The following is a 21,789-nucleotide window of genomic DNA, read 5'->3' as shown; positions in this document are numbered from 1 at the left end:
CTGGAAAAGGGAAGAGTATTTTAATAGCCTTTTCAGATAAGTGTGGGTATCTTTCTTTGATATTATACTGAAGCTCAGTGAGTGGTTGTATGGTGCTCTGGCAAGGCTATGGCTAATGTTGGAATCCTGCTCACAGCGCCAATTGTCTAGCTCTTAATCTTGTTTGTGACACCAATTGTAAAGCTAGGTGACCACGCCAGTTGTTGTGCTCTTTTACCTGCTGGCAATCCTGCACTGACTGGGCCAATTGTTGAGCTAGGGCTGGGTCTGGAGCTCCCAGACCCCTCAAGCCTATTCAGAGACTAGGTCACAAACCCTTCATGTGCCAGGGTGGGTCACCAGACCCCTCACACACCAGGCTGGGTCACCAGACCCCTTCACACAGGTCTGTGAGCTAGGTAACTGGCCAAAAGGTCCTTGGAGCCATAGGTTGGAAAGCACAGCCATGCAGGGCAGACGCCCAAGGCAGATGCCCGCCCGCCTGCTTCACTAAAACTCCTCTCTCTCTCTTCTCTCTCTCTCAAGAACACAAGTATAGCAACAAAACTAAAAAGATACATTGGCACACATGCGCACTAACTCCACACACACACACACACACACACACACACACACACACACACACACGTGCACACACACGCACAATTTGCTTACAAAGGATGTGCTAAAACCATACCCAACTGGACCGATGCGAGGGCCCTGACCAAACTATTCTATTTTCCCAACAGTGGTAGTGTGTTATAGGTTTGCTGGAGTCTGAAACCTTATCAATGTACTATATCATTACTTTAAAATCCACTGGTCTATCTTGCAATTTCACATTTTCTTGTTGTTGTCTTTAGCAGCTGGCCAGTACAGGGATCGAATGCTGGACCTTGGTGTTATCGGCACCACATTCTAACCAACTGAGCTAACTGGCCAGCTCCTATCTTGCAATTTGAAAGGATCTTGTAGGACATTCTTCCTGATATTCCCATAAAAATACCTCCTTTGTAAGATTATTATTAGTTTGGAAAACACAGTTCTGAAAGATGGGTGTGATTGAATTTAAGAGAGCTGACATCTAATCATTGTGACCTGAATGCTGAATGGGGTAAGAGAAAAGTTTGAAGAAAAAGAATAACCAAAGAAACAACATTTTGGGGCCAATGTTTTCTGGAGGATAAGAGTGCTCTGGCTGCATACGTATAAATCCTCCTTCTGAGCAGACCCCATCATGTTGCTTCTCGTAGCTTAACAGAGATACTTCTCGACAATATTTAACTCCCTGTGTTTTCCATCTTATGCTCATCATGGTCCCTCCAGAGGAGACTTGCTGGTAGGAGGAAGTGTCTCAGGGGATCCGCCCAGGCTCTAGGTGAACCTCACCTGTGAATGAATGACTGGTATTCATTGCTCAAGAACCACGGAGCCATGAGGAAACTCAAACACCTTCCAGTGCCAGCCCCTCAGTTTAAGATGAGGAAACCAGGGCTCATAAAAGGAGGTAGCTTACCTGAGGTCACACAGCTAATAATTCATGGCCCCAGTTGTGGTTAGAATCAGTGCTCCTGAATCCCAGTCCTACACTCTATTAGAAACACATCTATCAAAAGGTTTGCGTCCTGATGGATCTCAGGAAGGGCTAGACTCTGAGTCACGGTGTATTCAACATGGTACTGCCCACCTGGGAGGCCTTGTTTGAGCTACCTTGTCGGCTTGCCTTTACACTCTAAAACTGGATAAACACAATAAAGACAGAAACAGTGAGGAGGAGAAACTAATGAGATTTCTCTCATGCTCTTGTCACTGGGGCAATCATCCCTACAAATCTGTCCTACCCACCTCCTCTGCTCACCATTCAACAAGCTACCATGGAAAGACTGCCATGCCAGGCATTGTGGGAGGCACAGAGGATACAGGGGTGAAGAAGAGGGACAAAGGCCCTGTCCCACGTGCTGATGAGCCCATCATGGTGACGAATGTTAATAAGCGAATAAACAAGGTACTACCACACTGTGCCATGTGATGTGAAGGAAATAAAGAGGGCGTGTGACAGAGAGCACCCGAGCTGGACGGGAGTGGAGGAGGGTTGGGGCAGTCACGGAAGGTTCTCTGATGAGGTGATATTTGAGCACAGGGAGACCTGGAAGAGAAAGTCATTTAAGAAATGTGGCTGCAAGTCCAGGACAGAATGAGCTTGGTGTGTTCTTGTGGGAGGTACAGAACGGAAGTCACAGCGGCTGGAGTTTGGTGAGCAGAGTGCGGGCACAACAGGAAGACAGCCAACTATAAACATGTGAAGGACTGTGGGGGACCGTGGGGGCCCGAGTGCAGCGCAGCAGCACTGAAGATATTCTAAAAAGACCAGAAACAGGACTGCCTTTCTAGACTACAGACATAAGTGTCACTGATGCACACCGTCCATGTACACCAGGAGGAAGGCGTGACTCATGGATTGTGTTTTGCAGTCCAGGCTAAAATTAGATTAGAGTCATCTTGCCTACAGTAACTGTTCTAAGTATTTCCTCCTTTTCGAGTAGGACTATGAAAAAGAAGATTATAAGACTTCTTACTTGAGCTCAGGTCCCTTGTTGCGTGGGCAATTAGAGGAAACACTGTTCTTGCTCTGAGAACATATTTCATGTGAAATTTTCTCTGACCACTGATGTAAACTTGAAGGCAGGAATTGTACTATGACCTTGCAGACCCTATTGCTTTACACCGAACAAAATTCAGGAATGGGGCCCCTCCCCCTCCGGTCTGCAGTAGACTCTGAGCAGCCCTTGCTTTTCCCACCGGCTAACACAGTCAGCCGCAGTTCTACCTGTGGCATCCCAGAGACACATGTGCGTGTGGGAACAAAAATGCTCCAGTACGTCACTGGTATATTAGTACTGGCCTGGAAAAGTGCAGCTGAAAAAGCCTGTGGGTAAAACTATTTCTACCATGGTACAGAAGTTAGAGACATTTTGGTGGTATTAAAATTTACTAAAAAAGAAAACTGTTCCACCTTCCTTTATCTTGTTATATGTACTCCATAATTCACTTCCTAAATTACACTTCAAGGGAAAAAAAGGCATGGCCCAAAGAATTTTTTTTTTGTCTTAAGACATATATAACTTGCTCTATAAAGTGTTCAATAGCCTCCTCAGACAAAATTAATAGCACGTTCCTCAGAGCTGTCAAAGCATCCCACTCACTTGTTGCTTATATGACTTACTGCCTCATTTATCTTTACACCAGTAGATCTAGCCCACATACACAGGATGACTCAGTATAGGGATATTGAGTAAAGAAAAACAGTTGAAGGAAAACGAAAATTTTTACTCTGGTCTTTTGAGGAAGGGAAAGAGCTTACATGATTTTAATCTGCCAAGAAACAATTTAACAATACAAATTCAAAAGGGAGGAATGGTCTTTATTTCCTCATTCTTAAAGAAAGATTCAAGTCACAGTTTAGATAGTGTTTCTCTTCTGAGAGGATGCTGTGTTAAAAAGTTGGCATTTCTTCTTAGGTTGGCAGTAAAAAAATTTTTGGAATTTTAGGGGGCTGGTTCAAATGGGGAAAGTGGTTTCTTTTGACTAACCCAGTTTCCTGATCATTTAGAGATTTGTTCCAGATACCAAATCAGAGACTTAAATTTCTAGGCTGTCAAAGAAATATAACCAATTTTTTTTGGCAAACAAAATAAATAAAAATAAAAACGAAGTCTCAATTGTATTCCAAAACATTTCATGATAGAAGATTTTGTAAAATAACAATTTAAAAATTTAGTCATATACAAAAACTGAACAAAGACAATACAAGGAAAGATATTACAAGCTACTGTCATTTATGAACATGTATGAAAAAATTCTTTAAAAAAATACAAACAATATATAATCATCAATGCATAAATATATAAAACATCATGACCAGGTGGGGCTTATTCTAGTAATGTTACATATGATTCAAATCAGAATGCTTATTAATATAATTCATCACATTATAAATAGGAGTAAAATTATATGCTAATATTATTAAAGCATACTAAGTATTCAATAAAATTCAATATTTATAATATTCACAATACAATCTTAGCAAAATAGGAACAAGCCTAAATGCCACAGCAAACATCATACTTAATGGTAAAACATTCCTGCTAACGTCAAACAAAATAAGGATTCCAACATCTAAACAACATTGCATGGGAAGACTTACCCAAAGCAATAAGACAAAAAGGCATAAAGAGTAAAAGAACTTTAAAAGAAGACAAAAACTTCTCTTCATTTTCAGACGTCACTGTCTACCTAGAAATCCAACATAATCTATAAACTGCTATTAGAACTAATGGGAGAGTATAAAAAGTTAGTTCAATACAATATCAACAACATAAAAATCAAGAGTTTTCCTAAGTGAGAATAACAGCTAATTAAAAAATAGAAAAAAATTCTAGTCAAAATAATATCAAAAGGTATCCAGGAATAAATTTTTTAAAGTTATATGGATGAGTGTGATGGAGAAATTACAAAACATTTTTAAAAGACATTTTAAAAGGCTTAATTGAAGAGATATGTGAGGGTTCATCGAAAAGTTCATGGAAAAATAGAATTGAAAAATAATATGAATCCACAAACTTTTTGACGTACCCTCGTATGTTTATGGATGAGATGACCCAGTTCTGTAAAGATGCCAATTCTGATAAAATTAATCCATAAATTTAATGCAATTCCAATAAAAATTCCAACAGAGTTTCATGGAACTTGACAAACTAATAAAATTACTTAGTGCAGAGTCAAGAAAAGCCAAGCCAGTGTTGAAGAAGAGCAATGTAGGCTTAAGAATTAAGACAGTGTGGTATAGAGCAAGGATGGATCAATAGACCAGTGAAAGGAAATAGAGAGACCAGAAACAGACTACACATTCGTGTCAACTTCACACTTAATTTACGTGGAACTACAAATCAGTATGGAGAGGGTGTACTTTTCATCCAGTGGTCATGGGACCAGTGGCTAGCCATATGAAAATAAAAATTTGGATCTCCTATAAATATACTGTACTCCATCAATTTTACGCAGATTAAGTATAAATGTGAAAAGCAAAATTTTAAGATTTTTAGAAAAAAGTATATTCATGACCAGAGATTAGGAGATAATATTTAAAACAACACAAAATCTACATACTATAGAAAGCACATTTAGTGTAGTCAGACTTAGAAATTGGACAACTTCTTTTCAAAGAAACCATAATTAAAGTTAAAAAAACATGTCTCATACTAGGAGATATTTGCAAGTCACATAATCCACAAAGATCACTAGCCAGAATTTATCATGAACTCCTGTACAATAATAAGAAAAAGGAACATCCCAACAGAAAAATGGGCAAAGGATATGAGCCAGAAAATTCCAGACGAAATCTAAGTGGCCAACAGGAAAAGATGCTCAATCTTACTGCAATTGGCAAAATGCAAAGTGATAGATCTCCCAATGGAATATTACATAGCAGTTAAACAAACTAGAGCTATAAATCTCAAAAGCAATGCTGAGTGAGAAAAAAATCTGTAAGAGGTTGATACCACATATACTATGTCTGAAATAAGTGAAAGCATGTTACATATTTTACATAAATACATATATGAGGTTATTTCAAAATGTTCATGGAAAGATTCATATTTTTTAATTCTATTTTTCCACAAACTTTTTGAAGCACCCTCCTATAGTATGGCAACAAAGCCATGCTTGAGAATGAAACACTAAATCTTGGGTAGGAGTTACAGTATTGTGATGTACTGAGCCAGATTATACTGGTTTGCCTCACCCAATTCTGCATATCTTTTCATAATTCCAGGTTCAGAGATGTTGTGTTAGTACCTTAAAATTTGCTGTGATGGAGTGTTTATACCATAGAAATTGGCAAACACCATAAATTCCAAATTCTCCTTCCTGACCCCATGCTGGAGAACTGGTTTACCAGCACATCAATGTGTCACTCTCCACAGAGTGGAATGCGATTGGGGAAGGGTATATAAGTGACTTCAATATTATTTGTAATGTCTTTATGCTTCAAAAAATTTCTAAAGCAAACATGGCACAAAAAAAGGCTTTGAGAGAGTTAGGGGTGGTTTATGGGTGTTTATATTACTCTCTGCTTTTCTGTAATTTGGAAGTATTTTCTGAAAAAAGAAGTCTAGTCAGCCTATTTCTTCAGGCCAGCATGAAACCATTTCTTTTTGCCCTCTTTAATTTTAGGGAGCTAAGTCTTGACTAGCTGGCCACAATATTATTATATCATGTTGAAAAACTTGGACCTGAACTAATACTAGAAAGTTTAAAATTTATTATTTCAAGTCCCAACTATAGATTTGCCAGATAGTTTTATTTTTGAAATCAATTGATGTCAAGTATATAATAAAGAATTCATAAGCAGCATTAACATAAAAAGTCACATCAATACTCTTACTTAACCAAATAGAATAATAACAAAGACATTTGAGCTCTAAATTTGGACTCTAGGTTTAAGAGAAAAGAAATAAAACAAAGGGTGACAAAACAGTATAGACAATTCAACTGTAAAAGTTAAAGAGAAGATATTCTTAAAAACAGAGAAAGGTATTAGAGATTTGACAAAACCAGGTTGGACAAGATGGTACCTCTAGCTGTATATCTTTGAGCAAAGGACTTTCTATACTGTAAGATTCCTCGTCTATAAAATGTATATATAATATTGTATTCTGTCTGCCTCACAGAGCTGTTAAGAGGATTCAATGAGATAATACTTCTGCAGGGAATACACAAATATGATCTACATAGGACAGGCACGAACACGGTCACTTGTAATTGTGTCACTATATTGATGCTTCACTTATCACCATCAGGGGATTTATTCGCTCTGACTCAGGTTTATTTTAGACACGTCTGACTTTCACATTCAATGAACATCACATAGAAAAGAACAGAGAATTGATTCAGGAAAGTAAAGGTCTTTTGTTATCCAACTTTTGCAGACTGGGTTCTACTGCAAAGGACCTGTTTGCTAATTCATTATTATCTGTCTTTAAATTATGAAATGCACCAAGATTTAAACTTCAGGGAGTAAAAACCCCTCTTGGAGTAAGCCACAACTTCATGAACCCTGGCTTGAAAAGCAGGGCTCCATGCTGGCAAGAGGGCATGTGGCTAAATGCCTGGGTTTGGAGTCAGTCTAGATGATGCATATAAAGTGATAATGCATCTGAAGCTCTCTGGCATGCAGTGAGCTCTCTATGAATACTTGTTACATTAACTTACAGCCAAACCACAGGAGACCTAGGCCAGGGGCCTCCCAGCGCCTAGCCCTCTTGCTTCTTTCTGGCTACAGGGCCATTAGTGAGATGGGCTTGCAGGAGTTTTATCATCAGTGACTGCTAAATGGGGGTCTGCTTTAACCCGAACGCATTACTAAGGAACATGTTCATACTGGATTGTCTAATTCAGTTTTTTTGTGCTCTTTCTCTATTTTTTTTTATTATTGTATTTATTTTAGCTAGACAGTGTTTCTCAACCATGGTTGCACTTTATAAACGTGAGGATTTTTTGAAAAATTCTGATGCCCTGGCCCCACCCCAAACCAATTAGAATTTCTAGAGGTAGGATCCAGCCAGCATTTTTTTTTTTTTAAAGGCTTCCAGGTGATTCCAGTGATTAGCCCAGGTTGAGAACTACTGACTCAGAACCTACAAACTGGTTTTCAAAGCCTACCGAGTCAAATGAAAGAAATCCTGTTGTAACACTGGCATTTCCCACATCCTAGGCTTAAGAACTGAAGTATGAGTTGGTTCAACTCAACGAATGTCTCCCAGAGGCCAGGGTCATGCCAGGTGTTAGGGATTCAAAGTAGCAAAGGTGATATGGATCCTGTCCCCCAAGGAGCTCACATTTACCAATTTTTGTAAGCAAAGAGGGCTAGGTTTAGCTGGCACGATAGTCGAGTCATGCAATGACAGGGCACTGTAGAATTTTATAATGGGATTTCACCATAACAAAATCACTGGTTAATCTTTTGTGTGCTTAGTCTGAGCTGGCACTTTAGGTGTACCGGGTCATTGTACACCATGTGACCATATGAGGTAGATCTTACTATTATTTCCATTCATTCATTCATTCAACAAGAGTTTGAATGCCTATGGGCCAGATACTGTTTTAAATACTTGGGCAGTAACAATATAGACAAATCCCTGTCCTTGTGGAGAGTTCTATGAGTGGGGGCGGGGAGGAAAGAAACAACTGGTGTAACATAAAAGTCAATTACATAGTATGTTCAAAATTGATGAGGGCCACGAGAAAAAGTAGAGGAGCTAAGTTGTGTGTGGGTTCCGGGTAACCCTCACTGAGAAAGTAAGATTTCAGCCAAGACTTGAAGTACGAGAGTTAGTTGTTTCATTGGTTGAAAACTCACCCAAGAACACACGTAAGGCTTAGCTGGGCTGCAAACCCACACATGTTGAACACCAGCATCTTTGCCCTTAACCTCCCTACTAGCCTGTCTTCCAAGAAGTATCACAATATATTATAATAACTTATTTACCTGTTCCTGTCCCTTCAACTCCCTGTTTTGTTTACTATTGTAATTTTCTACCTAGTGTCTGCTGCATAGCAGTTACTGAATACATTTGGTTTCGGTAATTGGCCACAATAATCAACCACATTGCATATCAACAAAATAAAATAAAATAAATTTAAAAAAAAGTAAATTGAATTCATATATGCTGTGACTTAAAGTATTTATCATGTGTTTACTATGTCCAGCCCACTCCCCAAGTAGAAGAAAATTTACAGAAAATCCATTGTAGGCGGGGTTGCTGCAGACTAAGCAAGTGTGTATTTTTGGATGTCCTGTTCATGTTGCATTATGGAAGAAAGATTCAGTGCCCCACCAGGGCAAATAGGTCTCTTCTCTGACCAGGAGGATGGAAAGGAATAGAACAGTGAATAAATGTGAGACTCACACAGGATGCAAGGCTGCTTGTAGGAAGAAAACTTTATGGTACAATAGCCCACAAAAATTTGTGAAGCTGAATCAGGGAAAGTATTCTTAGGCGACATTCATGGGAGAGAAATTCATAATGTTCTTAGTGACAAAACCCTTTTGAATACTAACTTACCTATTGAAGTGGTAGATATCCTGTATGTTTCCAAAAAGGGCTGATCTTTCTTCTGTCCCCAGGGGAAGTTTCATTTGGTCCCTGATGCAGTCAAGGTAATCCTGTGAAATCAATAAGAAGGATGCCTTAACCACTTCTTTCCTTTTCCAAGTCATCTTTAATTATGCAAGATGAATCTTTCATAACTATTCAGGTAATTATTACACTAATGTGCTCATTAACTCTACTACAAAAATACAGAGTTGTACTTTCATTAATGGTTATAATACTTACCGATTTATAGGATGGGGAGTTTTGGCAGGGAGAAAGAGTGTGGTATACATTAATGCATCTACCACAAATATATCAGTTTCCCTAGACGGATAATATAATAACCACAGTACCGATACTCAGAGTTTTGGCGTGGCAACACTGCCTGCTGTTTCCTTGACTGATGTATAAGATAAAAAGATACTCAAAAATTCATGCAATAGAAAACCAGAAATAAAAATTATAACATGTGACAGGGTTGTTTTAAACATAACCTTTAAGTCAGAAAATTAGTGTAAAAACAAATTTTTCCTCAAATACTAATTTATTAAAAAATCTTTTTTTTTTAAACTTATGCTAATAGGCTATGTTAATGAGCCATGGAAAATTCTGAAATGATTTGATTTGTTTTAGCATAGAAACAGCTCCCAAACAGATTTAACGTGGGCTCAGACCCACAGTGGGTTAAATTTACATGTCTAAGAAGCTATTTGAACTGCTGAGAAAGGCGAAAACTGCTTTCTGCCCCTCGTGTGCTAAAGAGTTCATAACTGAGTGTTCCTCCTTTCCCCAGCAATGCTTGAAAAAGAACTCTGTAGGAGGCAAGAAAACAATAAAGAAAAAAGTGAAAACAGCTGAAATAACGTAAAATAAAAAATAAATACAATCCCTTGCTCTGGGCTGAACGATGCAGTGCGGCTCCCTCCCAGACCCAATGTGGCAGTCCACACATTAGATTCCTGTGAAAAGTCAACCGGACCATGGAAATCCCAGCACCACACCCACATTCCAGTGTCCAACAGCAAACACAATTGTATTTAAAAGCAACTAGCGAAAGGAGAAGCTGAAATTTAAGAACCACCAGATAATTGTTTTACACCTTTTCCTAATCCACATTCATTCTCTCATGCCCTGCTCCTCCAGTGAAAAACAGGCAGAGCTTCATCTTTAACTCTCACAAGCAGCGCATTTCACAGTTTGCATCAAGTAAGTGTTTGTTCTAGTTCCCTCATACTAAAATTGTTGTTATGCATGAACCAATGTTCATAAACCCCCCCTTTTTTTTTGGTGGCTGGCCAATAAAAGGGATCAAACCCTGGACCTTGGTGTTTTCAGCACCACACTCTAATCAACTGAGCTAAGTGGTCAGCTTAACAAGCTTTTTGATAACAGCTTTTCTTAAAGTGGTCATCTCAATAAGAAACTAGATTCACAAGGTTTAAGCATGGCTGTCATTAAAACCCCACAATAGCAAGGCCTATTCTCCTTACTGTTACGAATGGAGCAATTATAAAGAGCTTAAGTACCTGCATAGGGTAGAGAGTTAATGCCCCAAAAAGAAAAGCTAAAGGTGGCTAGAACTGAAGTAATACATTTTGAACAACATGTAAAACCTACACTTTCTCAAAAAAATAAATGTATTCATTGATATTTATGTTAAATTATACATGGCACAAAACGATGAACAAATATTCAACTTGCAACGAATGCTTATACTTGATAGTACCTTAATACTTTGCTGTACATTTTAAAAGGACACATTAAGAAGGAAGAACAAGGATCTGGATGGGCATGATCCACACCAACATGGTAGGACGAGAGGTGGGCAGAGTTGACAGATGCATGCCTAATTCACCTGGCTGCTGCAGAGGCTCTGCAGTGGTTCTTCAGGAAAAAACGAACAAGCCTTTTTCTCACTTCAAGTGCAAAGCTTGCTCACTTGCAGAAACCTGACACTAAATTCTTCATGGGAGAGAAAGACTGAGTTAAGGAGCTTGAAGAATTTCATCTGGGGTTAGAGACAAAGAACCATGGCTCCTTTTAACAAATGATGGCCCATCTCCAATGGAAAAGAGTTTCAAAACCCTCCAAGTCCCTGGTGGAGAAACTAGACTTTGAAAGTTGCTTGTTTTCGGAAATTGCTGAGAAAATAGATTGTTAGGAGTCCAGATTTTTGTAAGCCACTCTAGAAAACAGATCAAAGTCATATGGCCACCTCTTGTTCCCCTCACTGATCATAATTAAGTCTTTTAAATATGATACTTTAACCCTAAACCGGTTACTGAAAGCTACTGCAGCATGTACTGCATTAGCAGCTACAATCATCTGAAACCAAAATGAGAGGTTTGAAGTTCAGTAATAGCAGTTCATTTTGTACTCAAAATGACACAGTGAGGATGCCAAAGAAATTTATTAGAGCCCGTCACACTGCTTATTAATTTTATTGGCTTGATGTCAGTGCCTATGGCTACCCTACTGTTAATAATGAAGGATCAATTTTAAACTTTTGCACTAAGAACAGTTATTCTCCAAGAAGATCAAAGAATTCACTCTACTTTGGGGAGGGAAGGAACGGTGAGATACATACAAATAACCACTTTCCACAATTCAAATAATCGTCTATTTCGTGATTTTAAATTTCCCCTATTTATTTTCTAATCAGTTTATGTCCTTAAACTTCTACCGTTATAAGATGTGTACACAAGTGTGCTCCTCTCATTAACTCTTTCATTTTCTGTAATGTCTGTTATTGAAAATATACAAGGAGAGTCTAACCTGGTGCTAATTCAAAGTGTGGTCAATGGACTGAAGCCAGATTGAAAACTGTTATCTTACTGATCTGCAATGAGATAAATACAGAAATCCAAAGTAAGCACTAGAAACCTTTATAATAGCTTGACAGACTAGTTTAATATCTGTTAAATCTAATTAATTTGTGCTTGCATTTTGTATGTCTTATTCTTGTCTGTTTAATTTTTCTAGTAACTCGTTTTTTATTGTATTTTATGAAAGAATCAGTGCATGACTGATTGGAAGACACACACACTTGTCCCTCACCACAGTTTAAGAAACCCTGGTCTAGGGGAGCATTGAGCAGGGATGCTGCAGAAAGAACTGGGTCAGAAGGCAGATTCAGTGCCCTTGGGAGCTTATCTTATTTCTACAAGATGCCCTGAAAGAATTTAGTTAGCGGCCCCTCCCTCTCCCTGATAATGAAGATCAATCATTAAAAAAAGATAGTTATTTACTTTATAACATCTGTCAATACTTCATACCCTTTTTACCCCTTCACTCTTCTCTCACTTATAGATAGTTCCATTGTAGAAATAAAGTGAAAAAGGTTCTGTTCCTAAACCCTCTAGCTCATTTTGCAGAATTCTGTCTAGGGGTTCTACGCTTCATTCTTTCTGGTCTTGCTTCTGTTGTTAGCACTTCCAAATTCCAAGCCCCTTGATAGATTTTTTTTTTTTTTTTTGTCTTTATTTTGTAGGAAGCCTCTTTTTCTGTCTCTCCAACCCATCCATCTTTTCTAGAAAGGAGTCATCTGTTTATCCAAAACTTACCTTTGTATTACACTGGGATGCCATGGAAACTAAAATAACTTTCATTGGTATATCAACTTACAGTTTAAAAGCACATTCACATTCATTCATACAAATCCTTCTCCTCCCTACCTTTTTTTTTTTGAGGACATAAGAAAGTGTGCCAGGTTCTGTTTTACAAGCTAGGAATTTAAAAAATGAATAAAACATGATTCCTTCCCCCCCCCTCCTCCCTTCTGACTTTCTTTCCCAAGTGGCTGGTGAGGTGAAACTCACCTAGGGCTGCTCCTGCTGGCCCAGCCTGCAGAGGACTGGGTAGGGCAGTGCCAGGTGTTTGTGACTGGCTGGTACCTCTGGACTGGACCTCTGCACCCCATGATGAGATATTTAAAGACATCTCTGGGGATGTGCGGCAGAAAGGAGACAGGGCCTAACTTCTGGCCTTACTGCTCATGATGGGAGGCTTCAGGAGCTTGGGCGGGCTCACCTAGTTCTTGTCAGGGCCCAAGCTCTAAGGAGAATCTCAGGTTATATTTTCCAGCCACTGTTAGGGCACGTCATGACTGATAAGACTGGCTCAGAATCACAGTTTGCTGACCAAGTCCCCACTCCTTCACCTTCTCTTCCCACTCCTAAGGGAACTGAGAGAAGATGGCAGGGGTCTGGGGGTAAAGGTAACACGTCCGTTTAGACTTGTTAAGATTGAGGTGACTAGAGGATGTCCCCAGGGAGAGGGTTATGAGGACTGGCTCTGTGAGCAGTTTGCTTAAAGAGCTCTGTGGGGAGCTGGAAGTGCCCAGCTGTGCAGCTTTAGGCTCCATTTTATGGAGCCTCTACAGAACAGTGGGGCCAGAAGGTTCTCCCATGCTTCAGGGCCTAGGACTACGTCAAGCACCGGCCACAAGAAAGCAGCTCAGAGTATCTCAGTGCTAGCCAACAGGGATCAGCAGGCCCCTCCAGCAGCAGGAAGGAACCTCCAAGGGCTCTCCCGGCTCAGGGAGTCCACCCAAAGAGAGGGTTTAGCCAAGCAAGTTCAGAGCTGCAGACCTTGGGCAGCACAGCACACTGTGGCCCACACCGAGGGAAGGTCGCAGCCCTAAGCGAGAGCAGTGGTGAGGGGCTTTGCACGGCCGCAGGGTCTTGAGGCAGAGCCCGACATGAGCTTCCCAGCCCTTCCAGAAATGGTCTCAGGGAAACTTGGGGGATAATGGATTCCCCAGTCCTATAACTAGAATTGTAGAGTTGTAGACTGATTTGGAAATGGGGTAATAGATGAGAATAAATTTTGAGATGTTTGGCTGTAAAGGAAGAATGGTGGGGCAGTAACTGGAAGAGATGCAGGACCAGGCAGGATAGATTGACCAATCTGTCCATCCACCCACCCACCCACCCATCTACCCACCCACCTACCCATCTACCCACCCACCTACCCATCTACCCAGCCAACTATCTATCTACCCACCCACCCGCCCATCCATTCACCCACGCACGAACAGGCTGCAGATGTTGGGAAGGAGAAGGTGGGGCAGGAAGCCTGCAATGACAGGAGGGGAATAACTGGCCATGGTGAGCCGAAGACAGAAGGTGACTGTTAGAGCCAAGGGGAGGGGGCGAGACACAGGACAGAAAGACAAGCACCTGCTCCCGTGGGAAGCACTGAATTGACACTGGTCAGCTTCATGCTGTGCTGCAGAAAACAAACAAGTCAGAGTGTGGAAGGTAAAACGTTCCCTCTCCTTCCTTCAGGACCTTTCCGTTCTCCTAATGTCATTCTCCAGAGATAACTCTAGTGAACAACGTGGCATCCATGCTTCTGGGCTACATTTTAGGGGGATAATTAAATCTGTCAAAAATGAGATTCTATGTTTCATTCAATTTTTGTTTTTTCTACTCAATGTAGAAAACACATACAATGTAGGAAACACATACAATTCCTACAAGTAGAGCCCTTTCTCATTCTTTATAATGGCTGCGCTGTATTCCATTCAATGGCTTTAGAATAATGAACTTAATAAAGATTTTTGGGGGGCACATCTTATGCGCTAGGCACTGTGTGAAGCAGGCCAGGGAGCATTCAGAAAAGATGACGCTACGATCCCTGTCCTCCAGGTGCTCACAGGAGAGTACGGGAGAAAAACATGTAAAAGAAATAAGTCACAGCTTAATAATTCAAGTACTATAAGGATTTTTCACAAAGTGCTGTGAAAGTATAGAAAAATACATTTTCAAGTGAAAAAAAAACAAAACCCTTTATTTTTCCTCCAAATAAGCCACTGAACAAGGTTTATAGTAAAATTCCCTGCTGTACGTAGGCTGCAGATAAAGTATCAGAAATCTAATCTTCAAGTTAATCTTTTTTCTCTTCTTTCTCCAACCACATCTATGGAGGAGGAAGGTAGAGCCAAAGAAATGGAAGCTGGGAAGAGAGAGAGAGAGACGGAGGGAGAGAGAGGGGGAGCCGGAACCCTGAATTAAAGTTACAAGCATCTTCTGTTGCTGATAGAATTCGTAACATAGAGGCTGATCTTACTGGCAACATGTAGAAATCTGTTCATGGCTCTGAGATGTTTGGGTAAAGGGTAATTAAAACCTGAGAAGTTTCAGCCTCATTTACCCTCTATAATATTTTCGATACATAAAACATCAGTTACAAAAATAAAGGTCAGGAATAGTCTTCTTGTCAAGCTGTGACAAATAGCTGTGCCTATTCAGTCCTCCTGATTGTTTCTCTACTTCCGCCCCATTTTATGGAGAAAGAGCTGAGCGGTCCCTGGTCCTCGCAGCCAGGAGATGGGACAGGTGGCCTGGAGAAGGAAGGTGTGGCAGCTCCTCCAGAGAGAGAAACTTGGGGAGGGACGCGGGGAACCTGGGATTCTGTTAAAAACAGAAATGTTGAGTAGAGAAAGAAATACACCTTTGCTTGAAGACAACTGGGAATACTTGTTTGGTTTTCCCCCAAAGACTTTAAGCAGAAAATATTTATAAACCGGGAGTCTACAGAAATCTAATGATATAAACAAGACATTAAGACACAGGATTGGCATTAATATATTAAGGGTCTTAAAGCAACTGGACACCCACCTTTTCCTATACTTCTGACAACCATTATAGACATCAATTGTTTTTACTTACTTCATATTGGTATTTACACATTGACTTCATATTTAGTTGTATAAATGTAATAAAATCTAGAGAAGGTTATAGTGATTGAAAAGAAGCTTGGTACAAATATTACACTAAAATTAACCTCTTATATTATCCTTTTAACAGTTAGAAAAGGTCCTGCAAGACTCCCTTCTATAGTAGTAACAGCAGAAAAATGTAATTTTCTGTTGCTTTGTTAAATATCTTAAAAATTATCAATATAATTTGAAAATTCTAAGCACAAATTCTCACATGGAAAAACTCTTCTTCAAATAAAAGAGGTGGAAACAGAACCAGGAAGAAGTCCTGCTGCATGCTGAAATATCTTTCCACACTTTTTTGCAACCTACCATTACTTTTTTTCCTGTATGTTTAATCCTGTCATTATTTCTAGCTACCAAAAAAAAAAAAAAAAAAAAAAGAGGAAAGCATTTCTGAGCTAATCTATGTGCTTTTGGATATACATAAATATAAAATGTTTAAAAATCTTCAAAAATAGCAACTAGTGTGTTAACCAGCATCCTAGTACCAGGCTCCTAGTAGATGCTAACTAGATAGGTAAGTGAAGAAAGTTTATTAACCACTCTCTTGAGTACGATCTCTCCGGTTACCCTCCTGTCCTTCAACTCTCTTTTTATGTTTTCCTCCTCATCAGGTTAAATCTACATGGATTTTTTTTTTTTTTTAACTGCTTTTCACTTTCCAATGCCCAAACCAGCTAAGTAAGCAGACACATAGAATTAGATGTGGCCATGATCCTTGAAGTGGAAAATGGGGCTGCCTGAAGAGGTGGTAGAGGTGTGTGAGATGTTGGCCATGCTTTCAGTACCTGAAGACGAGGAACTGATTCATCTCAATTATAATCAGAGTACCGCTGGTGTAATTTGAAACGTGGTAATTAAGGAAAATTAAATACAGCCCAAACGGTTTTTATATATGGGGATAAAAAAAGATCAGTAAAATAAATATACATTATTAGATAATCTGAATTTTAACTCCCCCTCACTGCTATTTATCATCATTATTATTTTAAGTTTTAATGATAACTACAGAACTGGCTATTTCTTATGCATTATCTCATTCAGTCTCCACCACAGTGCTAGGAGGTGGGTCCTGTTATGAATCCCACTTTAGTGGAAGCTTAGAACGGCTCGATCACTCCCCTGAGGTCACACGGAGAGTAAACGACTTAAGTCACGTTCAAACCAGGATCTGCTGACTACAGTCCGCGCAGTGAAACACTGCACTATCACTTCATAGGTTTTATACCTTAACACAGTATCTTTAAAGAGTAGGACAGGTTTGCCACTGACTCATTCCAGGGGTTAAATGTGGTTTTTATTAGGTACAAGGTAGGAGCCTACCAAAACCAACCACCCTCATTTATTTACTAGGCACTTACCCTGTGCCAGGGTCCTCACACATTATATCTGAGATAGTATCCGTCCCATTCACACTTCCAACCCGCTGCCTTCATATTTTCATAAGCACACACCCAGGCCATGCGTGGCCATTAGCAAAGCAAACCAGATTTCAACCCCCCGCCACTGTACTTTCAAAGTGGGCTCACATCTCCCGTGTCTTCCTGTCCTGTTCTCCAGTCCTCTTCCTTCCTTCTAACTCCTGGCTTTCTACTCATGCAGAACATCCCACTGCCCTAGCCAGTCACCCCACGGTCGGTCACCTGGTCCCTCTTGATGTACATGACTCTACATAGCTCTCCCCATGGGAACACACTCCTTCCCCAGACCAATCACACAGAACCGTTATAAGTTCTTCCGGCTCTCTCCGCACCATGCTACTTTTAAGCATCAAAAAGTAACATGATGGAGAGCCTGGAAAGCAGAGCGTTTTAAAGCTAGAGAATGAAGAGTCGCTCTGAAATGAAGATCAGTCAGAAACAAAGAGGGCAATGGCAGCTCTGAAGGCACAGCTCTTCTCAGAGGAAAATGCTGATGTAATGAAATGGAAAGATACACTGAAGAGGTCCAGGATCTGTGTAGAAAAGGATCTTCACATTGTGCATGGGTGTTTGTGGCAGGTGTTCTAACACCTCACGTGGGAGAAGGTGTAAGTAGTAAGCTTCTCGGAGTAACTTCTGGAACCCATACTCTTGTGCATGACAGACAGTCTAGGTTTTTATCAGGGGGCTCTGGCTTCCTCCATGAGCTCTGTACATTGCCTTGGTACTCTGATGGCTTAAAGCCTTCACTAAACATCAAAATGGTGACAGACTTCTGCAGCAAAAAACATTACCTGTTCACAAATTAAATTACAACCTGCACTTCACCTGAAGACTCTTAATTCTACAGGACCAGAAATTTTGAAATAAAGACACCAAGTAATGGCCCATTAAAACAGATGTAGCTTTTGCACATACACATGACCTATTATTGTACGTTTAACCTAAACGTGTTGGATAGTAATTCATTATATGACTTATTTAATAAATTGGATACTTTCCCGTCTCTTTTGCTGAGACAGGAACAGTGATACAGATCATTCTCACAGCAATTGTTCTGTATACAGTAGATGCTCAAATATAATGTTCATTTGATGGATAAGAAATAAGACCTTAAAGACAAAAGCTTTCTGTTGTTTGTGCTAAATTATTTGGGACTCTAACCCTGAAACAAAATAAAGTTTCAACCAGAGAAAAAAGACAGGGGCTACCTGGACCATATTAACGAGAAAGAGGAAAAGGCTGGAAGACATTAGCCAATTCCTATCTATTGAGTCACACAAATTGATAATGACCCTCAAGGTTAAGCTGTTCCACTTGAACACTTCAATGCAGCGAGGTTGCATATATTAAAGAATCTGCGCTTGGACCAATCTCTTTATGGGCAGTTTTTCAATGGGGCTGGCTGTGATTATACTCTGGCAGCATCAGGTAATCCACGCTAAATGTGGAAATGCATATGCTCAACTATTCCTTTCATTGCAGCAAAAACAATGAGGAGCCCTAAGGACACATCTCAGTACTTCTCTGGCTATACTGCTGTTGATCTCATCACAGTAAAATCTTAAAGTCATTTATTGATACAGAAATGGTCAGGGGCTCGACGATCTGCACGGAACAGGCAAAGGCACCGTGCAGATGGTAAAATGATGGGGGGGTGGGGTGTCGCAGAAGGGTCTTCAGCAATGCAAGTGGACCAGAATGATGGGATGTTCCCCAGAAACAACTTCTCAAAGAGTGTTGGGCCAGGGGGATAAATTCAAAGACTTTGTCTGTCATACTGTCATGGAGGCTTGGCCCCGATTCGTGCCCACAGGGTGAAATGTGTAATTTGGGGAAACTATTATTTCTCCCCTCTTAAACTTAAAGCACAATGTCCACAGCTATCTAGTTACTTAGGACTGAAAGAGACAGAGAGAGAGCGAGCGAAAGACAGAGAGCAGGAGAAGGTGCACGTGCTCATAGGACAAGCTTTCCATGAATGATTTTAAGAGATTGTATAAATTTCTACAGCAGCAGTTTTACCATCTGAATAGAGTGCACTGACATGCTTTTTCTTAAATAGATGCAATTTCCATCTGCTGCAGATTTGTTCTCCCAGGACAGCAGGTTTACCTGAGGACAAGCGCAGCATTGGGAAAGGATGCCAGGCTCACCTGGCAGGCCTCAGCTGCAGCGCTGCTCCAGTCACGGGGTGCTGGGAATGCACCAGCCAGAGTCAGGAGCCTGGGCCCGAGACTTGGACCTGGGGTGGGTTCCTTGCCTTGCTGAGACTCCACTGCTTCTGCTCTTAAGTAGGGATAGATAATACGACTACTAGGGCCTCCTCATTATTCAGGTGTTAAACAACACATTCCATTCAAGGTGCCAGGCACAGGGTGTTCGGCACACACTGGCTGGAACAGTAGCTGCCAAGCGGCCTCTGTGGCCTGGGGTCCTCTTCCACAGAGCTGCAAGGTAGGCCCACGGGTGCTTCTTTTGGTTCCAAAGCAAATTAACTCTATCTGCACTCTGACAAATTCTAATAAAAAGTTTGCCCCCCACCTTTCGCTGCCACTCATACTAACAGTGCCATAGGAAGGCTGGTTTACTCCAGCAGCTTGTTATTAACCATCAGTGTTGGGAGAGGGTCTGGAGGCTGTTAGGGGAGATAAACACATAAAAAGTCCTGATGCCACCCAAAGTTTCCAAGACCTTCACCTCTTGCTGTATCCACTGGACAATAACTCCTGCCTCTCCCACCTACACTAACTCCTCCTGTCTCTCATCAGTGCAGTGCTCTTTTCTCATCTCTCACCTGGACTTCTGCAAGGATGTCCTAACCAATCCCTCTACTGTGAGGCTTAAGCCCCCAACTCTTCAAGTGAATCCAGCCTGATTTTCTAAAACTCTGATTTGATGTAAAATCCTTCAATGACTTCTCATAGCCTTCAGCATAGAGGGAGGTCCTGCAAGGTCTGAGGCCCCTGCCTACCTTTCCAGGCTCATCTTTTACCACTTTCTTGCTCCCTCTCACTTCCCACAACACACATGCTTGCTTATTCTTTCTGGAATGTCCCCTGTTCACTCAGGCCTCTCTATCTTTACCCATTCTATCCCCACTGCCAGGATTGTCCCCCCTACTAACAATGGCTAATTCACCCTCCAAGATTCTTCCCAGGACTCCTCCTCTGATGCTTCCTACCCTCTGTCTGGGTTGGGAGCTCCTCTGAGTATTTATATATATAATTCCATGATAACGAAGCATAGGTTAATCATCGTGTAGTGCTCTAAAAATCTCTTTGTAGCCCCTTCTCTCTCTTACAAAACTGAGGTTAACAATTAGTATGAGCTGTGCTGTAGCTTCCCCAGCAATGAATGTTTGCAGAACAAGTGATTGTAGAGTGAATTCCTGGAAATTTGAGCAAACTGGGCGAAGCAGAGCCTGGGAAGGCAAGGGTTAAGCGAGTCCCTGGTCGCTGCTCTCGAGCTCTCTGAGTGGCAGGAGCTTCACTGGCTTGTAACCCAACCCAACATTCCTCTCTCCCTCCCTCCTTTGTCCAGGGACGGCATTTTTACACCACCACCTCTCGAGGATGACAAAGGTTCCTAAACCATGCGTTTCATGTTTAACTCTCTTCCCACCCACCTAACTCCTGCCTTTGCACAAGAAAAGAAAATGCTTCTCTAATCAAAAGTAGATTCACTGTCACCCTCTTCTCTCTGTGCATTTGCATGTGGGACACCGTTTAGGAGGCCATAAACAGACCCCTGGGTTGAGTGATTTATCCACCGCTTTATGGAAAACCAGACAAAAGCAGCAGTCTTTTCAGCAGTGCTGTATTTACTGTCAGGGGCTGCCAGCAGGGCAGCCCCGCCCCACTCCCCACTCAGAGCTTCTGAAGGTTAACGGCGCAACTTTAAGCCCCATTACAAAAGTGAGGGAACACTTGTAACATTCCTGGTTGATCCAAAGAGAAAAAGGCTTTTTTCAAAATATTTTAAAAGTATAGTTTAAAGGAATGGCTTCTCGTCTCCCCAGAGTGCACGCACGTGTGTGTGTACACACACACACACACACACACACACACACACACACACACACACACACACACACACACACACACACACACACACGTCCTGTAGGCAGCATGTAGAGGAAACTGAAGTTTCCTCTGTGTGATTTTTGCCATTTGAAGCAACAGACACCCCCCCCCCACACACACCCATTTAGGACAGCATTCAATTTTGCTTTGCGTTGGACAGATGCTTGCAACTTCTCATCATGCCTGTATTATTTTCATAATACCTCCTCTCCTTACAGAGTAAGGATAATTCTTACTTATTGTAAAGTGTCATCTCACTTTTGTTAAGGGATCAGTTACTGTACAAGAATTTTCCCAAAGTATTAAGAGTTAATTATAATTAATTAAATTCTGACACATGCTACAACATGAATAAACCTTGGAAACATGCGAAGTGAAAGAAGCCAGATGCAAAAGGACAAATATGTATGATTCCACTTACATAA

General features: G+C 40.8%; 1 protein-coding gene across 1 annotated transcript in view; it reads right to left on the bottom strand.

Annotated features, from left to right (window-relative positions):
- The window catches only part of PLEKHG1 (pleckstrin homology and RhoGEF domain containing G1), a 121,162-nt gene that overhangs the window by 42,101 nt on the left and 57,272 nt on the right, over positions 1–21,789 (bottom strand). Inside the window, exon 3 of the mRNA XM_063098055.1 lies at positions 9,102–9,202. Within this exon, the coding sequence (XP_062954125.1) occupies positions 9,102–9,202 (101 nt within the window). The remainder of the gene's footprint in view (positions 1–9,101; positions 9,203–21,789) is intronic.

The sequence above is a fragment of the Cynocephalus volans genome, chromosome 5, assembly GCF_027409185.1.
Source record: "Cynocephalus volans isolate mCynVol1 chromosome 5, mCynVol1.pri, whole genome shotgun sequence".
Classification (NCBI taxonomy): Eukaryota; Metazoa; Chordata; class Mammalia; order Dermoptera; family Cynocephalidae; genus Cynocephalus; species Cynocephalus volans.
Note: the sequence above shows the minus strand (reverse complement) of the source record. Positions and strands in the feature narration are given on the sequence as shown.